Source organism: Cyprinus carpio, chromosome B2, assembly GCF_018340385.1.
Source record: "Cyprinus carpio isolate SPL01 chromosome B2, ASM1834038v1, whole genome shotgun sequence".
NCBI classification, from domain to species: Eukaryota; Metazoa; Chordata; class Actinopteri; order Cypriniformes; family Cyprinidae; genus Cyprinus; species Cyprinus carpio.
The window spans coordinates 2,636,151-2,660,602 of NC_056598.1; the positions used below are offsets into that span (position 1 = coordinate 2,636,151).

General features: G+C 35.9%; 1 protein-coding gene across 6 annotated transcripts in view; it reads right to left on the minus strand.

Annotated features, from left to right (window-relative positions):
* LOC109054711 (complement component C8 beta chain-like) overlaps positions 1-18,309 on the minus strand; it is a 40,099-nt gene extending 21,790 nt beyond the window's left edge. For 3 of the 6 annotated variants that reach the window (XM_042717726.1, XM_019071942.2, XM_019071943.2), the window contains exons 1-5: positions 17,980-18,308; positions 6,943-7,264; positions 2,299-2,438; positions 1,133-1,231; positions 50-181 (exon numbers count right to left, since the gene is read on the minus strand). In XM_042717726.1, coding sequence (XP_042573660.1) covers positions 50-181; positions 1,133-1,231; positions 2,299-2,438; positions 6,943-7,009 — 438 coding nt within the window. In that variant the 5' untranslated portion in view covers positions 7,010-7,264; positions 17,980-18,308. Of the gene's footprint in view, positions 1-49; positions 182-1,132; positions 1,232-2,298; positions 2,439-6,942; positions 7,265-17,979 lie in introns of all 6 variants that reach the window. The other 3 variants (XM_042717723.1, XM_042717724.1, XM_042717727.1) reach the window with 2 other exon arrangements.
* Positions 18,310-24,452: the final 6,143 nt, after the last annotated feature.

A 24,452-nucleotide genomic window follows, 5' to 3' on the forward strand; every position in this document is an offset into this window, starting at 1 on the left:
GCATGAGAACAGTCTGAATTAAGCAATATTACGAGCTATGAACACTAACCGAATGGCTGGTCTTGATCGCAACAAATTTGTGGTTGCCTTTTTCCCCGCAGACGTAGCCGAAGGCGCGATGGTCCCTTGTGTCTTTGGCGATGTAGGAGATTTCATGTACACAGTGGTGATGCTGTAAGACCTGAGGATCAAAAACAGTGAAACATTTTAATGCATTCAAACATAGTATACCCATTTTTCATGCAAAAAGTCTGCTTATATTTGAATTTTGGACCGTGTCTGTTTACATCCTTATTGGCAAAACTGCAACAGTTAGATAGATACAATCAGTTATCAAACAAGTATAATTAAACTGAAAGGTGATGTAACACTGTGGTAAACATGCCTTTCTTCCCAGGTTTTTTTTTTTTTTTTTTTGAGTGTGTTGCAGGCATAACATAACTTTATCAAGTGGTTAAATTAAGAGGGTGTTTACATCACATCGTTTTCAATAAAAATGTAAAACCTTTTATGCATTTTGGCCATTCATTTTCACAACTACTGGCATTTTTAGTACAATTGTTGTCATGTAAACATTGCTGATGCTGCTAGGCTTTATAAAAATTACATAAATGTTAAGACAAAACATTCTTAAAGTAATGATGTCTATTGAAGATTCTTATAACATTTATAATATTTTATATACGTTCTCTTAATGCTGAGAAAAAAAATATTTTATTTCTGTTATTTTTAGAGAAATCGTTAGCGTATAAAAAATAAATGTTACACTATGGGTAAAAAAAATAAGGTTAGTAGAATCTTGTAAGAGACATTTTAGTAACCCCTATAAATAACATTCTAATAACAATAAGAAAACTGGACATTTTAACGTTCTCAGAATATTAAAAATCAGTGTTCAAATAATATTTTATTACATTATACACGATATATTGAAATAATATTATATTTTAGGTGAAAATTAAAGTTAGTAGAAATGCTTTTGTAACTTAAATATCATAATCACAACAAGAAAATTTGAGCATATTAACATTTTACAGTCAGAGCAGTGTTTAGCTGCACAACGAGGATCCCAGTTAACCAGATTTAGGGTTTACACTAATTAAACTAGCATACACTTGCAGAATACACTTACTCCTGATCTCTCATCATAAATCTTGATTCCACCAAAAGACACAGTCAAGAAAATCCTCTGTTTGTGGTTCCCTTTGGACCGCGCTGAAGCAGCAATGCCCTGTAGCATAAACAGAGAAGAAATGAGGGAGAGAAGAATTCAAAGCAAGCATGAACATGACAAAAAGTCATCATGCTGAGTCAAGTCTTTCTCATTTTCTTAGCCTTTTGTTCTATAATGAAATTCTAAGCACGTTATGGTCGCTTGAAGCAGGTTTGAAAACTTAACATCTTCCTCAAGGCAATACTGAATAGCTTAACTACAATATACACATGCAATGCATTGGGAAAGTGTTCAGACCCCTATGTGAAACAAATAGAGGAGTCTGAAAGCTTTCTGAATGCACTGTGAGTGGCTTCCATTACCAGCGGTCTTGCTTACTCTTAACGAGTTGTCAAATCCTATTTCTACACTGACAGCTAAAAAGCTGAAGCAATTCAATATTAGAAATCCATAGCTTTGTATACCTCTTTCAACCTAAACAAGATAAAACCACACTGAAAATCAACCTGGAGATCTGAAACTGCATTTACATGAAATGACAAAATTTCTCAGATTTTGAAACATATGTATTTTGTCCCAACAAACTTCTAGCTGAAATCTCAAGATCCTGTTTCAATTCCACTTTAAAAACTAATTTTGTGTAACTAATGGACTTGTTTTATTTTTATAAATGCTTCATTTAACATCCATAATATATGAAGAGTTTATTTGCAAAAATAGATAACTCTGTTGTTTTTTTATTGTGTTAGTTAGCTGTATTTTTTTTAGTTATTTGTACTTAATCAAAATAATCCAGCTGCATTGAGATTAATTGGAATGCACAATAAAAAACATGATTTTTGAAAATTGTTAAAAACAGAGTTTTTGCAAACTATTCATGTCCACTTCATGCTTTTAAGAGCAATATAATGAATATTTCATCCATGAGATGTTTTTCCTTTGTTTGCATTTGCATTTATTCATTCACCAGATGTTTTTTTTCTATCCAAAGTGACTCACAAATGCAGAACATCACAAGCTTTGTATTTAATTTGTATTAAACAAAGCATCGTCCCGCTGTCTTTGCTATCCTAGCTCAGCTTTACTGAAGCAATCCCACCTCCTGCTGTTTGAAGACTCGTTACCTTCAGCTTCATCATGGAGTCCTGGCACAGCTTGTCTCCGCGTGTGGCCGTCACATCATCAATCCCAATCAGCTTGGCCTTGTACCTGATGCCGTCGCCTCTGAAGCGCTGAATCAGGGCCTGCTCGCTGCGATCCCGACCTGCACAAACACCACAGAGAGACGAGTGAGACTGCAGTTCAGTCCAGATAACCGTCAGAGCATGTTATGCTGGAATATTTGCACGTGTGAATAAAAAATACAGCACAGCAATTCCATAATTCATAAATATAAATGAAATACAAAATTTTCAAAACAATCAGAAAATTATCTGGATAGTTTTTAAGACGGTACATATGTAACCCTGGACTAGTCATAACTAGTCAAAAGGGTCAATGTTTTTAAATTTGAGGTTTATACATCATCTTAAAGTTGAATAAATAGGTTTTCCATTGATTTATGGTTTGTTAGAAGGACAATATTTGGCTGAGATGCAACTGTTTGAAAATCAGGAATCTGAGGGTGCAAAAAAATCTAAATATTGAGAAAATTGCCTTTAAAGTTGAAGTCCTTAGCAATGCATATTACTAATCAAAAATTACGTTTTGATACATTTACGGTAGGAAATTTACTGAATATTTTCATGGAACATGATCTTTACTTAATATCCTAATGATTTTTGACATAAAAGAAAAATCTATAATTTTGACCCATACAATGTATTGTTGTCTATTGCTACAAATATACCCCAGAGACTTAAGACTGGTTTAAGACTGGTCCAGGGTCACAAATGTGTTTTCATATCTCTGACCTCTAAACTGCCATTAGTGCAGCTTGTCATGGTTTCAGTACTAATGGGACCCACAGTATCATACTTTAGTGAGTAACCGAAGATTAATTAATAGTTTAGTTAATCATTAATAGAGCCTCATATTGAAGCCTGTTTTATCCACAGAATAAACAATAAAAAAATGAAATTGTGACTTTTTATCTTATAGTTTTGACTTTTCTTATAATTCTGATTTTATGACTCTATCTTATATCTCTCTAATTTAGAATTTTTAAAAGTGAATTGTCTGAAAAGTTCTATATAACCTCAGAATTGACACATTTAGTTTATATCTCACAATTCTTAATTTTTTCAAATGTTTACATTTTGCAATTCGGTTTCTTTTTTATTCCACCACAAAATAAAAATAAAAAGTCGTTACAGTGTAATTATACATTTAAAAAGTTTTTTTTTTTAAAATACATTTAACAAGTTAACTATTTGACTTGACATTTTGAAAAAGACCCATTAAGATCATTATGTTGTTTCATAACATGCCCGTTTTTATTGAAATTACCTGTGTTTCATAATAAAGCTCTTACTGTGTTCTGGTTTGAAATCTGAAATTGCTCTGCTGAAAGCCACTTCTTGGATCGATATTTTGGTCTATTCTCAGACGACTGCGTAAGTCTTTCGGATGTGTTGAAATGAAAGTAGCTCAGTGAATCTCCCGGAGGAGCATGTGTGAGAGCAGGACAGATGGCAGCATATGGGGAGGATCACGAGAGTCTCCAGACGCACCAATCTGTCAAGAGGCTGTTTAGATTTTGGAGTCCTGACACAGAAACTCATTGACCTTTCAACCCCTGAGAGACAAATGACCAGATACGCCTCATATTTAATGCAGGATATACAATATGGTTTATTATGAATCAAACAACAGCGTTCTAAAGAGAAGTTAAGAGAGTTAGGATGTATAAATATAAAATTATGTTTTAGCAAACTTTGTCAAAATCAATGTTTTAGTCTTTGAGAAATTATCTTTTTTTTCAAAGGCTGAGAATTAGTGTGGTTTTGTAGATTGGGTGTGTGCTTCTGCTGTTTGAGTGTCAGCTTTCAGAAACTGTGTGACAAGTAAAGATTGTGTGTGTAAGCTGTTAAACCTTAATATAGATTAGTAACATTAATGTTAATCAAAATTAGCTGACCATGGACTGGTGGTTGCATAAATAAATATGAATTGTTTCCATAAATAAATATTCATTCATGATTCACAATCTAGGTAGAATCCACTAACTGGTGCCCTTTGCTTTATTAAGGATGTAAAGCTTTATTTATATAGATTTATAATACATTTTATTTAGTTTTTTATTTGTTTATAAAGTGATTTACAGAAAGCACACAAAGGAATAATTACATTTAGCAGACACTTTTATCCAAAGCGACTTACAGTGCATTCAGGCTATACATTTTTTTTTTTAATCAGTATGTGTGTTCCCTGGGAATTGAACCCACAACCTTTTATGCTGCTAACACAATGCTCTACCACTGAGCCACGGGAACATTAATTATATGCATTTTCTTTGCATGGAAAAGAGCAGCGTGAATATTCTGCCCAATATCTTGTTTTGTGGTTGTGATTTATAGGCAGCTTTGGATAAAAATTGTTAAAATAATAACGTCATTTTATTTGTGTATATAAATTAGATACCTTTTTAAAAGGTCATATACAGTATATGTATGTGAAAATCATCAGCTTTTTTGAATGGTGCTTCAATTTATGATGACACCAAAAATGACATTTTTCACTCATTTTTGAGGTGGACTGCAGTCAGCAGGCGTTTCTGATCTGCTATCTCATGTTTAAAGTGTGGATATGATGAAAGTGTCTCAGTGTGCTCAACCCCATGTTTCTGATGCTGTTATTTCAGAGGCTGTGGCTCATTTACTTCGAGTTTGACGTTCAGCTGGAACTGCCAAATGTAACTGTGTGTGTGTGCATGTGTGAGTGTGCACGTGTGTGTGTGTGTGTGTGTGTGTGTGTGTGTGTGTGTGTGTGTGTGTGTGTGTGTGTGTGTGTGTGTGTGTGTGTGTGTGTGCATGTGTGAGTGTGTGTGTGCATACGTGTGTGTATTGGTGTATGTGTGTGTGTGTGTGTGTGTGTGTGTGTGTGCATACGTGTGTGTATCGGTGTATGTGTGTGTGTGTGTGTGTGTGTGTGTGTGTGTGGTGTGTGTGTGCATACGTGTGTGTATCGGTGTGTGGTGTGTGTGTGTGTGTGTAGGGTGTATGTGTGTGTGTGTGTGTGTGCATACGTGTGTGTATCGGTGTATGTGTGTGTGTGTGTGTGTGTGTGTGTGTGTGTGTGTATACGTGTGTGTATCGGTGTATATCGGTGTGTGTGAGTGTGTACTGGTATACACTGTTTATGAGCACACAAATGTGTATAATGACATGGGTACTACAACGTAAACATGGTTTATAAGAACACTTCCTGTGTCCCTGTAACACAAAACGCTTATAAAACACACAAAATTGTGTTTTATGAAATTCAGTTTAATGAAATTGCCATTAGTTTTCTGTGAGGGGTAGGTTTAGGTGTAGGGTTGGTGTAGGACGATACAAAATACAGTTTGTACAGTATAAAAACCATTACACCTATAGAGAGTTTCCATAAACCACAAATGCAAGTATGTGTATGCGTGTATGTGTGTGTGTGTGTGTGTGTGTGTGTGTGTGGTGTGTGTGTGCACTTTGTGTGTGTGTGTGTGTGTGTGTGTGTGTGTGTGTGTGTTTTGTGTTGTTTTTTTTTGATGTGTGTGTGCGTGCATGCACGTCTGTGTGTGAGTGTTTGTGTGTGTGTGTGTGTGTTTTGCTCGCATGACAGCTGTGTGTTTGAATCACTATTCACATGGATTTCTGTCGGTAAGCAGCGGTTGCTATGGAGATGGAAAAAATTCAAGGTTGAGGCAATTTCATTTATCATTTCTGGGCAGAGAGAGCAGAACACAGGCATACTGAATCCCTCATCAGACACAACATCAAAACGAAAAAATCGAAAATGATTTTCAATTTGATTTTCAATTTGAACACAGAGAAGAATATCAAGTAATGCCAATGTACAAAATACAGTACCTGTACCAATACATACAGTAAACTCTTAAAGGGTCAGTTCACCCAAAAATGAAAATTAGCCTGTGTTTTACTCACCCTCAAGCCATCTTAGGTGTATATGACTTTCTTCTTTCAGGCGAATCCAATCGGAGTTATATTAAAAATTGTCCTGGCTATTTCAAGTGTTATTATTGTAGTGGGCGGGTGTTTCTGTTCAGCAGTCAAAACATTTTAATAAAGTGTGTGCATCTGTAATAAAACATGCCTTAAACGTCTCCAGGGGATGAATAAAAGCCTACTGTAGCGAATCCATTCGTTTTTGTAAGGAAAATATCCATATTTCAAACGTAATAAACCCTTCTCTCTTCATTTTATTTAAAGCTACACTATGTAACTTTTTTTTTTTTTTTGTCTGAACTGATCTAAATCTAAATAGTGAGCAAGTACTAATTCCATCTTCAAAAGCATGTCTTACCCTCAATCACTACAGTAAGCCTATAATAATTAATAACAAGGGAATTAGTTTGCATGTTGTGATTGGTTATCTAATTTCTATATCATGTGAAATCAGAAGATTTGGAATATAATATATATTTGAGATACTTTTTAAGCTCTGCGCATTCTGTCAATCATGTTTGTGTTCCTTAATCAAATTCATTTTGAAGCTTGAGAGATGGCAGATGACAACAGATGTATGGATATGAATTACACTAGTTGTGTAGTGACATGCAGGCTGCTCTGATGCCATCAGCACTTTCATTAAAATAAATCTTCTGGACCGACCTCGTCTTCTGGACTCCTTCTTGACACTGAGTTTGACATCTGCTTGAAGTTCTGCCTCTGTTGACATCCTCCCGTGTCTCTGTTCCTCTCAGTAGCATGTGGATGCTTATCCTGTAGGATCCTCTATTCTTCTTCTGAGGCAAATTCACAACACTGGCATATTGAGAGTTACGTCTGGTATTGAGACAGAATGAACTGCTCCAGTCAGTGAGATGGTCTGTATTTGTTCTGTGTATTCCTGTATTGAAGTTTAACAGTGTTCCTCGGATAGTTTTGCAGCTGATCCAGTAGCATTATTTTTTATCAGCGCTCGGCTGAGACACTGTGGAGAGAGACAGAAATACACATGTAATGAAATTAAAGTCTTTTCCTTGTAAACTAAGCTAAAGATCTCATCTCTGATTTGAGAGAAAAACCATCAAGTCAGCTGATTTTCTTTATTAACCCAATAAAGCCAACTGTATCATATCGTTCACACAAATTTATAAGGCCTATAAATTATCAACAGTTATCAACAATAAAAAATTATTATTAAATTATCAAACCCTTTGTCGTCTGATTGATAGTTTATACTTTTCAAAAGGCCTTTTAGTATACTTCAGTGCATGCTTCATGTGTCTTTTTGCCTTTTTTTATAAAGTAAACATAAATTTTATATTCTAAGTAATATTTCATGATGAACGCTTGCTAGAGTGAAGCAACTTTGTTTCGCCTGATCATCCAGACATCTTTATTTTTTAGAAAAAAATCATGCTCAAATTTAAGTCTCAAATATGATCATCAGGCATTTGAGGGATGTTTATTTGTTTATCTCATCATTGCATCATATGTTTTGATCATAAAATCTATCAGTTGTAAATATCAGCATCTGCACAAAATTTGCCCTCTGAATAAAACTAAGCTGTTTTTCCTCCATTTTCTCACTATATCACACTACAGTATGTTACAGAAGTGAAGTATTTTTACTCTGCTTTAAAAGTAATTTTTTAAGTGTCTGTACTTTATCAGTGTTTTTCTTTAGAAAACTTTACTTCGCAACATTCCAAAGCATAATACTGTACTTTTTACTGCACTATGTTTCATATTAAATATCATTTAATATTTAATTGCATTAGAAATCTATTACTTTCTTTCTTTTACTCAAGTAAAAATAATTCAAAGATTTACTCGAGTACAAGAAAGTACTACATTTTTAATGTTCTTAAGTATTAAAGGTAAAACAAACAACAACTTTTATTTATGAAATGTTGTGCAGTAAAATGCTTTGGAATGTAGTGAATTAAAGTTTTTCAAAGAAAAACGGAGTAAAGTAAAAATACTTCACTACTGTCCGCCTCTGCAAACATGATACTCAACACACATGTATTGTTTTTTTTTATTTAGATTTTTATAAATACTTTATCTAAAGGTCCAGTAAAAACTTTCCAGTAAAAATTGATTTTTTTAATGTATTATTTTATAAGTCAGACTTTACAGGTTTAAAACATACAGAATGAAGAACATTGTTTTCTGCTCTTCAGACTCGAGTGCTTCTGCTGGTGAAATCATGCATCATTAATAAACAACCTTTCGTTTGAAAGAAGTGATGAAGGTTAGGAAAGACATTGTCTGTCATCAAACTCCTGAAAATCTATCTTCACATCAAATAAAAGGAAAATGCCTGCACTGTCACTCTGGAACAATGTGGTTTTAATAAGACCATGCCTGCGTCTGACAAAAGACTGATTTAATGTGCTGAATGACTGCTCTTTAACGCGCTGTTTAACTAGGTCACCACACTGCTCAGGCATCTGGGTCAGAGATGACAAGCATTGCTACTGTCCTCTAAAGCGCCAGAGAAACACTTCAAATATGCTTGCTTACGTTTGCTAATGGGACAAGTTCACAGGATTGTAATCTGCTTTCTGACTGTCACATGCGGGGTTCTGGTTTTGTTATTGTTTCTTTTTGATTCATGCCTTTATTTTGTCATGTGCTTTTATCTGGATATTATTTCGTAATCTTTACTGGTTTGTTGTCTTCTCCTGTCTTCATTTTCTTCTGTTGTAGCATTAGTTTCCCTTATATTTATAACCATCATGTGTGCTTTATCACTTCTCATTTTTATGTTACCAGCTTGATTAAATTTATCATGTCATATAATTTTGTCATGTTTAAGTCAAGTTATTTATTGTTTTGATTCCACATTTTCTTTTTCATTTATGAAATAAACTGAACTGAACCTGAGATGAAGTGTTACCCTGACAATATTAAAAAACACCAAAAATGGTGAGATTTTATGTTATGAAGTGTTACCCTGACAATATTAGCTCTAAACAAGTTTCGGTTTTTTTTTTTTTTCCTTTCAGAAGAAAGCTTGTTTTTTTTTTTTTTTCCTTTCAGAAGAAAGCTTGGATGCTCTAAGTTTCGGCTTGCATTTTTCGCCTGTATGATCCATTTTGTATGAATGCTTGTTTTTAACCTTTCAAAATAATACTAATAAAAATGTTAAGGCAGTTTCAACATCCAATATGCCCCATCGTCACAGCCCTGGATTTATTAACACAGCCCTGGATCTAATTAAAACTGGCAGTGTGTTTCTCATGTTTTATGTGATTACATTAACCTTATATATTAACATTACCTATCTGTGTTATAAGTTGATCTCCCAGCATTTCTAGTCATAATTCAACTTTTCAAGTTTCAATTTCAGTTTTGAAAGAAATACAAAGACACTTGCTATTTCCTTTTTGACAGGTCAGGTCATAATTTAATAAATGATTCATACAAGTCAAAATTGAGTTGCAGATATCTTTAATATATTTAATTACCATTATCAACACATGTATTCTTACTATTGTAGTCATCACTTACAAGTATTACATATAATGGATTTACAACTCATATCGAAATATGCTTGACCAATAAAAATGGTATTTTATTAAAAGTCGCATATTAGAAAAAAGAAAGAGGGATTTGCCATCAAGCAGATCATGTTGCACAACTAGTCATCATGAAAACTGCATCATGCACTGATCTCACCACTGGATATTTGAAATATGGTAATAGGTACATCAGGAAAAAAAGGCCTCCTTTGAAAAGCTCCTGAACTCAGTGTTGGTCTCACTTGAATGAAATTTGCTGAATAAATTAATAATTTTTTTTTTCAAAGTCATATGTCAAGTGATTATGAGACATGCATTTCTTAGCAATATTGTGTTTAACTTGTAATTATGTTATAATAAAGAGCTTAGCTTGATATGTAAGCGCTTTATTCCGTGTTGAAATGCCAGTACCAGACAGGAAGAGTGATTGTGAGCTGAGGTCATGTGGTGCGCTTCAGTAGTAATGAGATCAAGCCTCAGTGTTTCTACAGCATGCTATCGTTCCCCCGCGGGATTCTCTGTGCATCATGTCTGTCTCTGCTTCTGCTTTACTTTCCCTTTTGTGGAAAAACTGTGTGAATGAGTAACTCACAGTTTTCGGAGCACAGAGGAACCTCCAGCTGTTGTTAACATTTTTTTTACCACTAATAATACAGCTTCTCTGTTTTCTAATAGGCCTACTTAAAGAAATCATGGGCTGAAACTCGGTTCGGGCTCATCCAAACGTACACATTTGTTCATCATCCATCCAAACCACTCGTCGTATGCAGATGAATCAAGGAAAATTAAAATAGAGGCAGTACTGTACCAAACACACAAGGGTCAAACTTTTCAAAGAAGCAATTTGGTGAAATTAATTTCCGAAAAGAAACATTGCTAAATGTTAATGCTATTCAAAGAGAAATGACCAACAGAAGAACATCAACATAAAGCAGCTGCCAACTGGGAAACTATTGGACGACACTATCAGAGAGAGTGTTACTTTGTTGCATATTTTCTTCAGAATTTGGACAATTTTATGTTTGACTGTAATTCCAGATTGAGAACATGTGCCTTGAAGGCAGCTGCTGCTGCTGGAATCCCCAAATGGGATTGGGTTTAGAAATCCACTGAGAATAGACCAGATTCTCAGACTAATGAGACTAAAGCAGTGTTTCCCAACCCTGTTCCTGGAGGCAACAACAGTACACATTCCCAATGTCTCTCCGATTATGCAGGAACCACTTTATTAAAGGGGTCATGACATTTTATTTTATCCTGGGGTCTTATGAAATATATATGGAAGCCGGTTTCCACCAGTGAATAAAAAATAAAAAGGTATTTGTGACTTTTTATCTCACAATTGTGATTGTCCTTTACATCTCGCAAATATGTCTTCTTCTTTTTTTCTCTTGTGTTCTCTGTGTTTTGTAAAGTCAGAATTTCGTTTTGGAGTTCAAGTTGGAATTGTGAGAAAAAGTCAGAAATGCAAGTTTATCTCTAGCATGGAAAAAATGCATGTAGGACAAAATATTACTATGTATGTGTGTATATAAGTAGTGTTGGGGAAAGTTACTTTTAAAAGTAATGCATTACAATATTGCGTTACTCCTTAAAAAAGTAACTAATTACGTTATTTAGTTACATTGTATGGTAAGTAATGTGTTACGTTACTTTTGAGTTACTTTTTAAATCTGGCCAGGGCTTGCTTGTTTGTTTTTAATATAAAAAAGTTCTTCTTTTATAAATGTAAAAGCCCTTTCACACCAAAAGAGAAATTAATGCACCTCAGGCTGAAGGAAAGGTAAATTCACATCTGTGCAGTAGAGGGCGCCGCTCAAACAAATTGCATAAAAAATATGACGCAGGAAAAGAAAGTTCAACACTATTCTTATTAGTATGGTTGAATTGGATCATCGAAAGTCAGTAACAAAGACATTGGTTAATAAAATGGGATTAAATACATAAATTATATTTGTGTTATTTTATATATTTCATTATTGCAGATTTGTATAATATTCTGAGTTTGCATTTGACTGTTTTTATTCATTTTGAGGAATACTGAATGTGTTTCTGTGCAGGTGAGATTAGTAAATGCATGTTCATGTTTAGTCTAGAACTAGAGTAACTTCATATTCACACACAACGCTCTGCACTTACTCCCAATTTTCTCAACATGGCAACACGAGAGCTGTCCGGCTATATACATGGGAAACAAAGTAACTGGTGTTACTTATTTGAAAAAGTAACTCAGATATTTGCTTCTAAATTAAAAAGTAATGCATTACTTTACTAGTTACTTTAGAAAAGTAATCTGATTACATAACTCACGTTACTTGTAATGCGTTACCCCCAACACTGTATATAAGTAAAATAAATAAAATAACACCACCATTTTTCTCAGTAAATATATTTCTAAAGGTGCTGTTGACATGAAATTTTCACCAGATGTAGGTAACAATCCAAGTAGTCCATACTTAAAAAGAGAGCAAAACAAATAAGTTCAGAAATTAACACCTCCTCCAAGCGATCTCTCCTACACTCTTACCAGCACTCACACACATTATCAACACATCTCTCCACACAGGCACCTTTATTCAAGCAGGCTCAAGTAACCCCACTGCTCAAAAAACCTACATTAAACACTTCACTTACAGATAGCTACAGACCTGTCTCTCTCCTTCCATTCATAGCGAAAACTCTCGAAAGAGTTGTTTTCAACCAGTTATCATTGTTTCTCTCACAGAACAACAATATGGACGCTAACCAGTCAGGTTTCAGGAGTAGCCATTCAACTGAGACTGCGCTATTGTCAGTCATGGAAGCCCTGCGGATTGCAAAAGCTGATTCCAAATCTTCAGTTCTTATTCTTCTGGATGTATCTGCTGCTTTTGACAATGTCAATCATCAGATGCTCCTGTCTGCTCTTATCACTGGGCATCACAGGGATTCCACTTCTCTGGTATGAATCCTATCTCACTGGTAGGTCTTTCAGGGTGGCTTGAGGAGGGGAGGTATCCAAAGCACATCAACTGGTCACTGGGGTTCCTCAGGGATCAGTTCTTGGACCCCTCCTCTTCTCTACATACATGACATCACTGGGTCCCATCATACAGGCACATGGCTTCTTCTACCATTGCTATGCTGATGATACACAGCTCTATCTCTCATTTCAACCAGATGATCCAACGGTAGCTGCTCGGATCTCACGCTGCCTGGCGGAAATCTCGGCTTGGATGAAAGAACATCACCTACAGCTCAACCTGGCAAAGACTGAGCTTCTTTTCTTCCCTGCCACTCCAACTCTACAGTATGATTTCTCCATCCAGCTTCAGTCAGAAATCTTGGTGTAATCTTTTATGACCAGCTGACCTTCAAAGACCACATTGCAAAGACTGCTCGATCTTGCAGGATTGCATTGCACAACATCAGAAAGATCAGGCCCTTTCTAACGGAGCATGCTGCACAAGTTCTCGTCCAGGCCATGGTCATTTCTAGGCTGGACTACTGCAATGCACTTCTGGCTGGACTTCCATCAAGCACAATCAAACCTCTACAAATTATTAAGAATTTAGTGGTGCGGTTGGTCTTCTGGTATTTAAAGAGAGCAAATGTTGTTACTCTTTTCTTTACCTTGCACTGGCTACCGGTTGCGGCTCGCATCAAGTTCAAGACATTGATGCTTGCATATAGAACAGCCACTTGCTCAGTACCCGCCTACTTCCACTCACTACTACGAATCTACATCCCCTCCAGAAGTCTGAGAACCGTTAGTGAGCGACGCCTCGTGGTACCATCACAGAGGGGCTCAAAATCACTTTCCAGAACATCCCTGACAATTTTCAAGCGCCAGCTGAAAACGCATCTCTTTCGAAGCTACTTGACTTCATCATAAAAAAAACAAATATATATATTTTTTTTAAAAAAAACTGCCTTTCTCTTTATTTATTCCTTCTCTTTCTAGATGCTTTTATCCAAAGTGACTTACAATACATAAAGGATTCTTCTTAAAGAGGCAAACAGACACAGGGAGTGCTGTTTACCTCTTTAAGAAGAATCACTTTATGTATCCCCGAATTGTAAGTCGCTTTGGATAAAAGCATCTGTAAAATGACTAAATGTAAATGTTCTGTGTAATAAATTACCCGGGAAAAATGTATTAAACACATGAAGAAAGGGAGGGGCAAAAAGGCATGGAAAGCCAAGACACCAGCTGAAATCTATCAGTAATTAGAATGCAATCCTGCCCCTTGTCAATGGAAATTAATATTAGCTGGTTCAGTCCCAACTGATGGCCTATAAAAACGTGTCTCATGACCAACGTGTCACAAGAAACATTTCATGACGGGTAAAAGCAAAGAGTTTACTCAAGACCTTCGCAACCTTATTGTTGCAAAACATATTGATGGCATTGGATACATAAGGATTTCTATACTACTGAATGTTTCAGTAAGCACTGTTGGGGCCATAATCTGGATGTGGAAAGAACATCATTTCACCGTAAACCGGCCACGACCAGGTGCTCCTCGGAAGATTTCTGACAGAGCAGTGAAAAGAATTATCAGAAGAGTTTTCTAAAAGCCAAGGAGCACTTGTGGAATGCTTCAGAAAGACCTGGAATTAGCAGCTACAACTGTTTCAAAGAAAACCAAAAGTAATGCACTTAACCACCGCGTCTTGTATACACGCTCACAGCATTCCATTGCTGAAGAAAAAGCATGTTGAAGCTCATTTAAAGTTTGCTGCACAACATTTAGACAAGCCTGTGAAATACTGGGAGAATATAGTCTGCTCAGATGAGACCAAAATTGGATGCTCCATGGATGCCATAATACACACCATGTTTGGAGGTCACAAGGAATTACACACAGGTGCATCTCAATAAATTAGAATGTCGTTGAAAAGTTCATTTATTTCAGTTATTCAACTCAAATTGTGAAACTCGTGTATTAAATAAATCCAATGCACACAGACTGAAGTAGTTTTAGTCTTTGGTTCTTTTAATTGTGATGATTTTGCCTCACATTTAACAAAACCCCACCAATTCAATATCTCAACAAATTAGAATATGTTGACATGGCAATCAGTTTATCAACTCAAAACACCTGCAAAGGTTTCCTGAGCCTTCAAAATGGTCTCTCAGTTTGGTTCACTAGGCTACACAATCATGGGGAAGACTGCTGATCTGACAGTTGTCCAGAAGACAATCATTGACACCCTTCAAAAGGAGCCACAAACATTCATTTCCAAAGAAGCTGGCTGTTCCCAGAGTGCTGTATCCAAGCATGTTAACAGAAAGTTGAGTGGAAGGAAAAAGTGTGGAAGAAAAAGATGCACAACCAACCGAGAGAACCACAGCCTTATGAGGATTGTCAAGCAAAACCGATTCAAGAATTTGAGTGAACTTCACAAAGAATGGACTGAGGCTGGGGTCAAGGCATCGAGAGCCACCACACACAGACATGTCAAGGAATTTGTCTACAGTTGTCGTATTCCTCTTGTTAAGCCACTCCTGAACCACAGAGAACGTCAGAGGTGTCTTACCTGAGCTAAGGAGAAGAAGAACTGGACTGTTGCCCAGTGGTCTAAAATCCTTTTTTCAGATGAGAGCAAGTTTTGTATTTCATTTGGAAACCAAGGTCCTAGAGTCTGGAGGAAGGATGGAGAAGCTCATAGCCCAAGTTGCTTGAAGTCCAGTGTTAAGTTTCCACAGTCTGTGAAGATTTGAGGTGCAATGTCATCTGCTGGTGTTTATCCATTATGTTTTTTGAAAACCAAAGTCACTGCAAACGTTTACCAAGAAATTTTGGAGCACTTCATGCTTCCTTCTGCTGACCAGCTTTTTGAAGATGCTGATTTCATTTTCCAGCAGGATTTGGCACCTGCACACACTGCCAAACGCACCAAAAGTTGGTTAAATGACCATGGTGTTGGTGTTCTTGACTGGCCAGCAAACTCACCAGACCTGGACCCCAGAGAGAATCTATGGGGTATTGTCAAGAGGAAAAATGAGAAACAAGAGACCAAACAATGCAGATGAGCTGAAGGCCACTGTCAAAGAAACCTGGGCTTCATACCACCTCAGCAGTGCCACAAACTGATCACCTCCATGCCACGCCGAATTGAGGCAGTAATTAAAGCAAAAGAAGCCCCTACCAAGTATTGAGTACATGTTCAGTAATTGAACATACTTTCCAGAAGACCAACAATTCACTAAAATGTTTTTTTTTTTTTTTATTGGTCTTATGAAGTATTCTAATTTGTTGAGATTGAATTGGTGGGTTTTTGTTAAATATGAGCCAAAATCATCACAATTAAAAGAACCAAAGACTTAAACTACTTCAGTCTGTGCGCAATGAATTTATTTAATACATGAGTTTCACAATTTGAGTTGAATTACTGAAATAAATGAACTTTTCCACGACATTCTAATTTATTGAGAAGCACCTGTAAGCTTCAGATTTCTCTTTGAGTTGACCGAACACCTGAGAAGAGATGATGCCAACCCCTCAATAAACATACCAAACTACCAAATTTTGCTATAAGTTTGATCGCAACATATAATCATTGCTGTTAATAGTGTTCACCATCTGTATGATTACATGACATTAACTAACTGCTATATTTTGCATTTCTGCCATATGGACATCAACTTGAGATAGTCACCACTGATAAACTATTACTAAATATAACGTAGAAATTTGTATTTTCTGTAAAGATGATTTTAATAGATTTGAGTGTTTTTTGTGAGAAATCTAATACACATAAGAGTCTTTTGTGATTTTTTTGTGTGTGATGTTATGAAGTGTGTTTTGTTTGAGCATTTTCATGATCTGACAAATAAGTTTTTAAATATCAATAAATATAAATCAATGAATCATTAAGTTTTGTACAGCTCAGTCCAGCTCTCAGCAGTATTAGGCAGTGATGTCTCTACAAATGCAAATGCAAAAAGCAACAACAACAACATTACATTAACACTCCAAAGCTGAGAAATATCATGTAGCGTTTCAGTAGCCAGCTTGTAAATCAGCAGGCCTCAGTGAAAATGAATAACGTCTGTTCACTGTTGTAGCAAATCACTGTCATTGTCAACCCCCCCTTATTCTATTGAAAATAATTGAAATCATTTGTCAAAGTGATATTTAATTATAATGTGGTCAAAGACCTGCAACAAGACAAGGCATAATCAACATGACATTATAACAGAATCAAGCACTCAGTGTTATAATTACTAACCTGCAGTTCTAGTACTGATATTCACAATAACAGCACTCATGCAGAACTGCTTCATTGTTAAATTTAACCAGCATCACTTATTCATATCTTCTATACTATTTATATACTATTTTGTCCATTAAGTCTTAGTTTTCTATTATTTAAGCATCAGTTGGAACAATGCACTTTAAATGTTCAGCCAATGTTCAGATGAAGCTCATCTGTTTTCACGTGAGTCTAAGATCCCAGCCCCCAACATCAAAACCCACAATCTGTCTACCATACAAGCCAAAATTCACAACCAAGCCACATCCACAACTAATATCTAGTCTTTAAAATCGTGAGACGAGAACATTATGGCTTTTTTTTTTCACGGAGTTGGCAGCAAGTCTTCACATAATAGTTGAATTATTTACATGAACATTTAGGTTTTGCACAAAGTGACTGACTGATTTATAAGATCACATCAACTGAAGTAGTGTATAGTTCCCACTTGGCTATATTTGCAGATAATTCATAGATTAAGAAAACCTATATAGTCCTTAGGATTCTGTGGCAAATTAGTTATACAGGATGCTATGTTCAGGTTTTATTTTCATAATGTAAAGGGTAAAATGTTGCATAACAATTTCAAAACAACAACCCAATAACCTTTACATTACTAAAAACGAAAGGTTATTGTATTGTTTCGCTTCCTCGCGAGACCCTGCATTTAAGCAAGAGCAGTAAAATAAGAGCAGTTCATTCACAACACATACCTATCTCAGAGAATCCGGTAGAATTCAACCATGCAAAAATGATTTAAATAGAATTGTAAACTGAGCGAGAGAATGAAGCAAGAATAAGTATAACCGCACTCCACTCAAATAAAGAGTTGCATTTTTAGAAGATTTGGCATATGCATTTGATACATTTTATTTATGGGCTGCAAACGCTGCGCACCTGTAACAGCAAACATCGCGTTGCAGCTACTCACCTACTGACAAATGTCTCGATTACTTCCAAATGCATCGCTTCTATTCCAACCGCATTCGGAGTCCAGCAGCATGGTCAAATGATGAGTCAGATCTGGTATTGTCTGTTCAGCGCCTCTGCATGTGAAATGAACAAGTGCCAGCACGAGAAGTTGCTCAGTTTCAGCCTCTGCGCTCAAACCCCCCAAAAATACTCGATCGCAATGACACTAGACAGAAATTAAACGTTTCTTCTCCACCAGAATCATCAGCGAGAAATGAGGCGATGGGGCGGGAGCAGAGAGACCCCCGTCACAAAATAATTCAAATGCGCAGAGGATAATGCGGAGATGAGTGAAGGGGGATGGGAGAGGATTAAGTGGAAATGGGGGAATCAGAAGCCCACCCTTACATACATAACACACATGCCCAATCATTTTATTTGTGTGTATATATATATATATATATATATATATATATATATATATATAGGTTAGTGTAATCGTGAAATGAAGTAGCAGAGTGTATAAACTGTAAGGATAATGTTCAGTGTGCTGTCCATCCTAAAATTGGCAGGAGTGATGCAGACAGTCAGTGAAGCGTCCTTCTCTCTCCAGCTGGCTGGAGCTGGCAATAGTTAATAGAATTTTAAGACCCTCATTAAAATCTGGATCAGATTCGTAATCTTATTTATGCATACAGTATAGTGAGGTATTCTCACATAGCCTATGATTCTTTATATGTATTTATGATATATATGTTTCTGTATTTAGTGTTAAAATAAAAAGACTAGGGTGTCATTGAGTTCACAGTGATTGGTCACTTCTGTTGTAATATTTGCAATGACTGTTTTTAAGCAGGCAAACATGACTGACATGTGACTTCTAACATACTATAAATATTAATCCAAACACTAACAGATGGTAGCAATCCCAGTTGTCTGTTTTGTCTCTAACAGTAATGTCAGTGTGTTAAGCACATGCTTTTCGTTTTTTACTGAATCCTGCCGAATTTATATATATTTTTTTGATCATTCTTTTTAAAAAATATATTTCAAATATATTCTCAATAAATGCATGAACCAACACATTTTTTTTTAATTTGCCTATTATTCCTAATTTTATTCTATTTCTAAAAATTCTATCTATCTATATTCTATCTTTGTTCCTTACAATGATTCCGTACAACAATCTCACAAAATATTACAAAATTCAGACAATCAGTGCAGACAAACAAACCATGATTTGATTGTGAAAGAAGAAAATGTAGAGAGCAATTACTAATAAATAAATAAATAAATAAATAGCTTAAAATGGCATATGGCTAGGAAAAAAAACAACATTTTTCTGGAAAGTTTATTAAGACCCATTGTGGAGCATTTCTGGCAATAAGCGTATTGTATGAGAAATAAATGAGCAATATCCTCTCTTTGGCAGTTGTGTCACCCATGTAAATTATCAGAGTCTATTCAAATTCATCTGCACTGTGAAGTTGTCATTGATTGAAAGGAACTAACCCTTGACTCTGCCTCCTTGCAAATTTTGCTGCTCTTTTGTTCCAATTCATAGTGTCTGTGATATACAAAAACCTAGTGAATGGCATTTTCAGCTTGCCATACCACACTAACATATTAGATATATCACCATTATATATAATGTACCACTATATTACCATATTAGATATACCCCCCCCCCCCCCCCAATCTGCTTGTATAGCTGGAATACTACATCAGGACAAATAGAAGGCAAATGATTGATGTACAAACAAAATAAAAGTGGTCCAAGTACAGATCCCTGTGTAACACCGCATAGTAGTATTTAAAAAAAAGGAACCATTACTATAAACTTTCACATTTTGTGTTCTTCTACTTAAATATGACAAAATTAAAGTATCATTTTTTTAATAAGTAATGAATGGTTTACTTGATGCTGTTGTAGAACATTAGAGCAGTAAGAGCAAGAGGTACCTTTGGACCCAAATGCAACAAGTCAGCTGCCTAAGCTTTTGAATGAAGCCTTTATATTGTATGTCTCCCTCTTACATACCTGAGTGATCTCATCAACTCATCAGCAGTGACTTTGAGACCTGAACTGGGTGTGTGCAGTGCTGAGGGGCCTTCAGGACAGGTTTGGGAAACACTGGTCTAGTGTGACATTTCACTTGAAGCCCTGCAGCCTCATCTGACCCTTTCTTGTGGGCAGCAGCAGTTGCACCCAAAACATTAATCTCAGCTTATAACACTGTAGTAAATTTGTTGAATTTGGAAGGGCAGTGGCTCAGTCTGAGAAAAAAGGGAACCACAGTTTCACATAAAAACAGACAAGTAAATAGACATATTGCCACAGTTCTTATAGATTTAGGCTGTCTCAAGTTTTTTCCCTCCTGTCTATTGTAGTTATAGAATGAGGTTCGTTTTTGTCAGTTATATTATAATCCTAGACTGAATATGAATTATGTAAATTGATCTTCTCTGAGCATTCCAGTATGCAAATATTTTCATAATGACATGGTTGCCTAATGAAGAAAGAGATCAACATTATTCATATTCAAAATGGCAAGCAAGTTTATACTATGTATATCTGCAGTTCTAGCTCCAGTTTCCCTTTTTGAATGATGAATTCAGACTACTGCAGCCTGCTGGTATGGAAAGTTATTTCCTCTCATGCAGGTATAAATTGTATGTGTTAGTTGGCCGTTGGCTGTAGTCTTTGCGGTGTGTTCAAGAGCAATTTTTTGACCCAGACACAGGTGACATCAGGCAACAATGCAGTCAGCTTTAGTCACCGCTAATTCTTTGATGTCGGCTTGGTGTGTCACAGCCTTTATAGTTCAGTGTGTCATACTAAAGCCCTCACATTGTTCTGTCACATCCTTATTTGAGAAGCTTTGGAAGATTGCAGCACTCCATTACTCTCATCTTGGATCTGGCTCAAGAAGGCATACCACACACACCACTGTACACTTTTCAGGATGGTCCAGTGATGTGTGCAGAACATTAAGCAGCATCAGCCGTTTCATTTGCGGAAGTCTGGCATAGATACCTTTGCTATTGTCTCTCCTTCTGGCCTCGTTACAAGAAAACAGTCCTCTGCAGTCCTCAAAAGGAATTTGAAGAAGTAGCAGGATTTAGCGCTCAATTAAGCCCAACTGAGGTGTGAGGTACTTTTTTCCCTGTTGTATGAGATGTGCTTGTTTCTGAGTGTGTTCTGTGTTGGTTTCTCCATTTCTCCACCCACTGTCCACTCGACAGGATCCACCGGATCTGTGCTTGTTAAGATAAGAGTGGAGGAAAACACAGAACATGTGTGAGCAGAATATATGAAAAGTGAAATGATGTTTCTGAAAATCCTCTGCTACACTTCACACCTCCCCATCTCTAAAGCGCTCCCACCTCCTGGCGGTGAATGGCAGGAGTGTTTATCCTGTGATCCATGTTATGGCTTTTAGGAGAAACACTAGTAAGCCTCTTTCCTGCCAGTTTTAATGGCATATTAAAGTACCAGTTAATGCTGAAATGTCAGAGTGAAAGGTTAAGGCACAATTTACATTTTATAAGTGACATAATGTGCAAGTAGTACGTGATAGATAATGATATTGCTGGGAAATAACATGTACATGGACATGTAGCAGTCTAATAGAACTCAACTATACACAGTTTATCTAGGCAATTTATTTATGCATACATTTAAGCTACTTTTGTATCAAATTAACTAAATTTCATTACTGATTGATGCAAAATTCTGGATATTTTTATCAGCTGAGCTTAAATTTCCTTCCCAGATGAAACTGCACATTGATAACATCCAGGACCTAAAAATAAGAATAAGTTGACATAAACTTGCAAAGTTACTTACAGTGTAGTCAGTAGAATGTGTTTTGTGAAGCATCACAATAAAGTTTTAACAGATATTAAGCAGATACTAATACTCTAATAACTGCTAGTTGACATGCACTTGCAAAGTTAGTTAGTAGAATGTCTAAAGTGGACTAAAGACTCGAGTAAACAAAAAGAAAAAAAGAAATAATGAAATAGTGTATGTGTTTGGTTGTAAGAACTCTAAATACATAAATTATTATTGGAGTTAATGGATGCAGGAATTCGCCATCTATTCAATTTAAAATGCATGACAAATCAGCACCGCTATGAAACACAAACATACAGTGTCAGGCTGCTGTCATGTTATATGACATGTGACAGAATCACAATCATGCTCCATTTATTTTCAAGTAATTGGTTTAGATGTTCATCCTCCGTCTGAACTAGATGCTCCAAACAGAGACAGAAGTGCAAACACATGCTTCTTCAGGAAGAGGGAATACCTCTCTGGAAACTGGAGCACACAGAAAAGAGGGATTTGCGAAAGAGAGAGAGAGAGAGAGAGAGAAAGAGAGAGAGAGAGAGCAGTGGGCAGAGTAAACGCTTTGATCTGCTGTAGCTGCAAGCTGAATAATCAGACAGCTGCGTTTTTTTCTATTATCCATTCTTTTTGGGAATGCTCATTAGCATTGCAAATAGTGCAAGAACAGTATTCTTTTTCTCTCAGTGCACCCTGTTTCCTCAAACTCCGAAATGTGTTTTTGAAAAGAAAGAAAAAGTGTTTAGCGACTCAAAACAGGGGCGTTTCTAGGATTTTCATTTTAGGGGGGCTCAGCCCCCAATAAGGGTATGATTAAAAAAAAATATTATTTGACTATTAGGGTAGGGTTGTATACTACTAACCTTATTGTAATCCACTATTCCATTGTATTCCCTGTATTTAATATACGGGAGTAGTAGTACTGACTGGGCCATATACAACACTGTAAAAAAAATTGAAAAATTTAGACGTGACCAGTCACTAGAACATTTTGAGTTGGGAATGTAGATTTTTTTTTTTTACACTGAAGACCTCCTGATTCATTATTAGGACATTCATGTTTATCCTCTGAAGTTACCACTGCTTTTTTTTATGAAATGTATGTGGAAATTGGCAGACAATTAAAACAACATAAGGGTTCAATGACTGCAGTGAATCTTGGGAACGCAGTGGTATTGTGTGTGAGAGGCTGTCTACGTTCTATTCTCACCTGACTGTTGCTCATTTGCAGACCTACTCCCGCACGACAAGAAAAAATGTTGTATATCCATCTTTTAGCCTTTATATGAATATAGACAAAACATGTATTAATGTAATTGTCTATTGGCAATATGTTTAATCTGTTCTATATTTATTTCTATTTATTAAAAATAACAACATGAATTATCAATTTGCCACTTCTATAAATCAATTACTTAAAAAAATCACAAATCCCTTTACTCTACTCATCTCTAACTCTAATATATGTATAATGATACACTAATGATTCATTATTACTTAATACAAAATTATATTTAATAATACAAAACAAAATAACTCCACATGATGTTTTTCTCTCTGTGCCATTTAGTGCTTTCAGACAATGTGTCTTTAATCATGGCTGCATAATGTAATGCCGAAATACACAATAATATGTTTTAAATTTTAAAAAGTATATTAAAATAAATCATGATCGTTTTCTAAAGTACGTTTTCATGGGTGTTAATCGCTTCATTTTTGTTGGAAGAAAAAACAACTATCACACTGTGATAAGGGCTGAAGGTGATCGCAGTGAAGACGTACTGGTATTGGATGAGAAACCGAACCGTGTATTGGTCCAGTAACATTATGTAAACTGCAATTTGTAAACTAAAGCCCCCCTAAAAAGGGCCTAGTGATGCCCCTGACTCAATTGGCATGCATTGGTGGTGGTATCGTGATAAAGCAAAATTATAAAGCAAATACTGTGTGCACTTATTTGAAATTGTACACACTAAGTGTTATGTTAATCTGTTGACTAGGACAAAAACTGGCTTCTAAATTATTATTATTATTATTTACATTATTCCACTTTTAATCCATGCCGTTTCTTCTGGCGCCCCCTGCCGCACAAATCTGTCAGTACAGGCTTCATCCGTTGTGCAGGTAATTTGGCACGTGTCCAAAGATTGTCCAGATGTCAGAAATGAGTCTGAGGAAAACTATATAAAGAAACTGATAAGTCACGAGAGAAGAAAGATGTCAGATTAGATGTCAGAAATGAGTCTGAAGAAAACTATACTGAGAAAGTGATAATGGGATGTCTGCTAAGTGTTAATCAGTGTGTTTTTAAGTGTTATAAATGCACAATAATTATTATAAAAGATAAATAACATTATAATAATCCTTCTTCTTCTGTGAATACTTTAAGGATGCAGTCTGGCCTTGACCAAGCAAAATTAAAAGCTACAGTAGACCTGTCTGTCCCTAAAAATGATGACTTGAACAAGCATAAAAGCAAGACGTTTCCCTAAAAATGATGACTTGATCCATAGCAAGTGATGTTTTTCATTATTGCTTTGTGCATGAAGAATTAAAGTTTTTGGTAGTATTTTATGTGCTTTATGTTTATTATTTGATTTATGAAGAATTGAATTTTTTGGTTTTTATTTGATGTGATT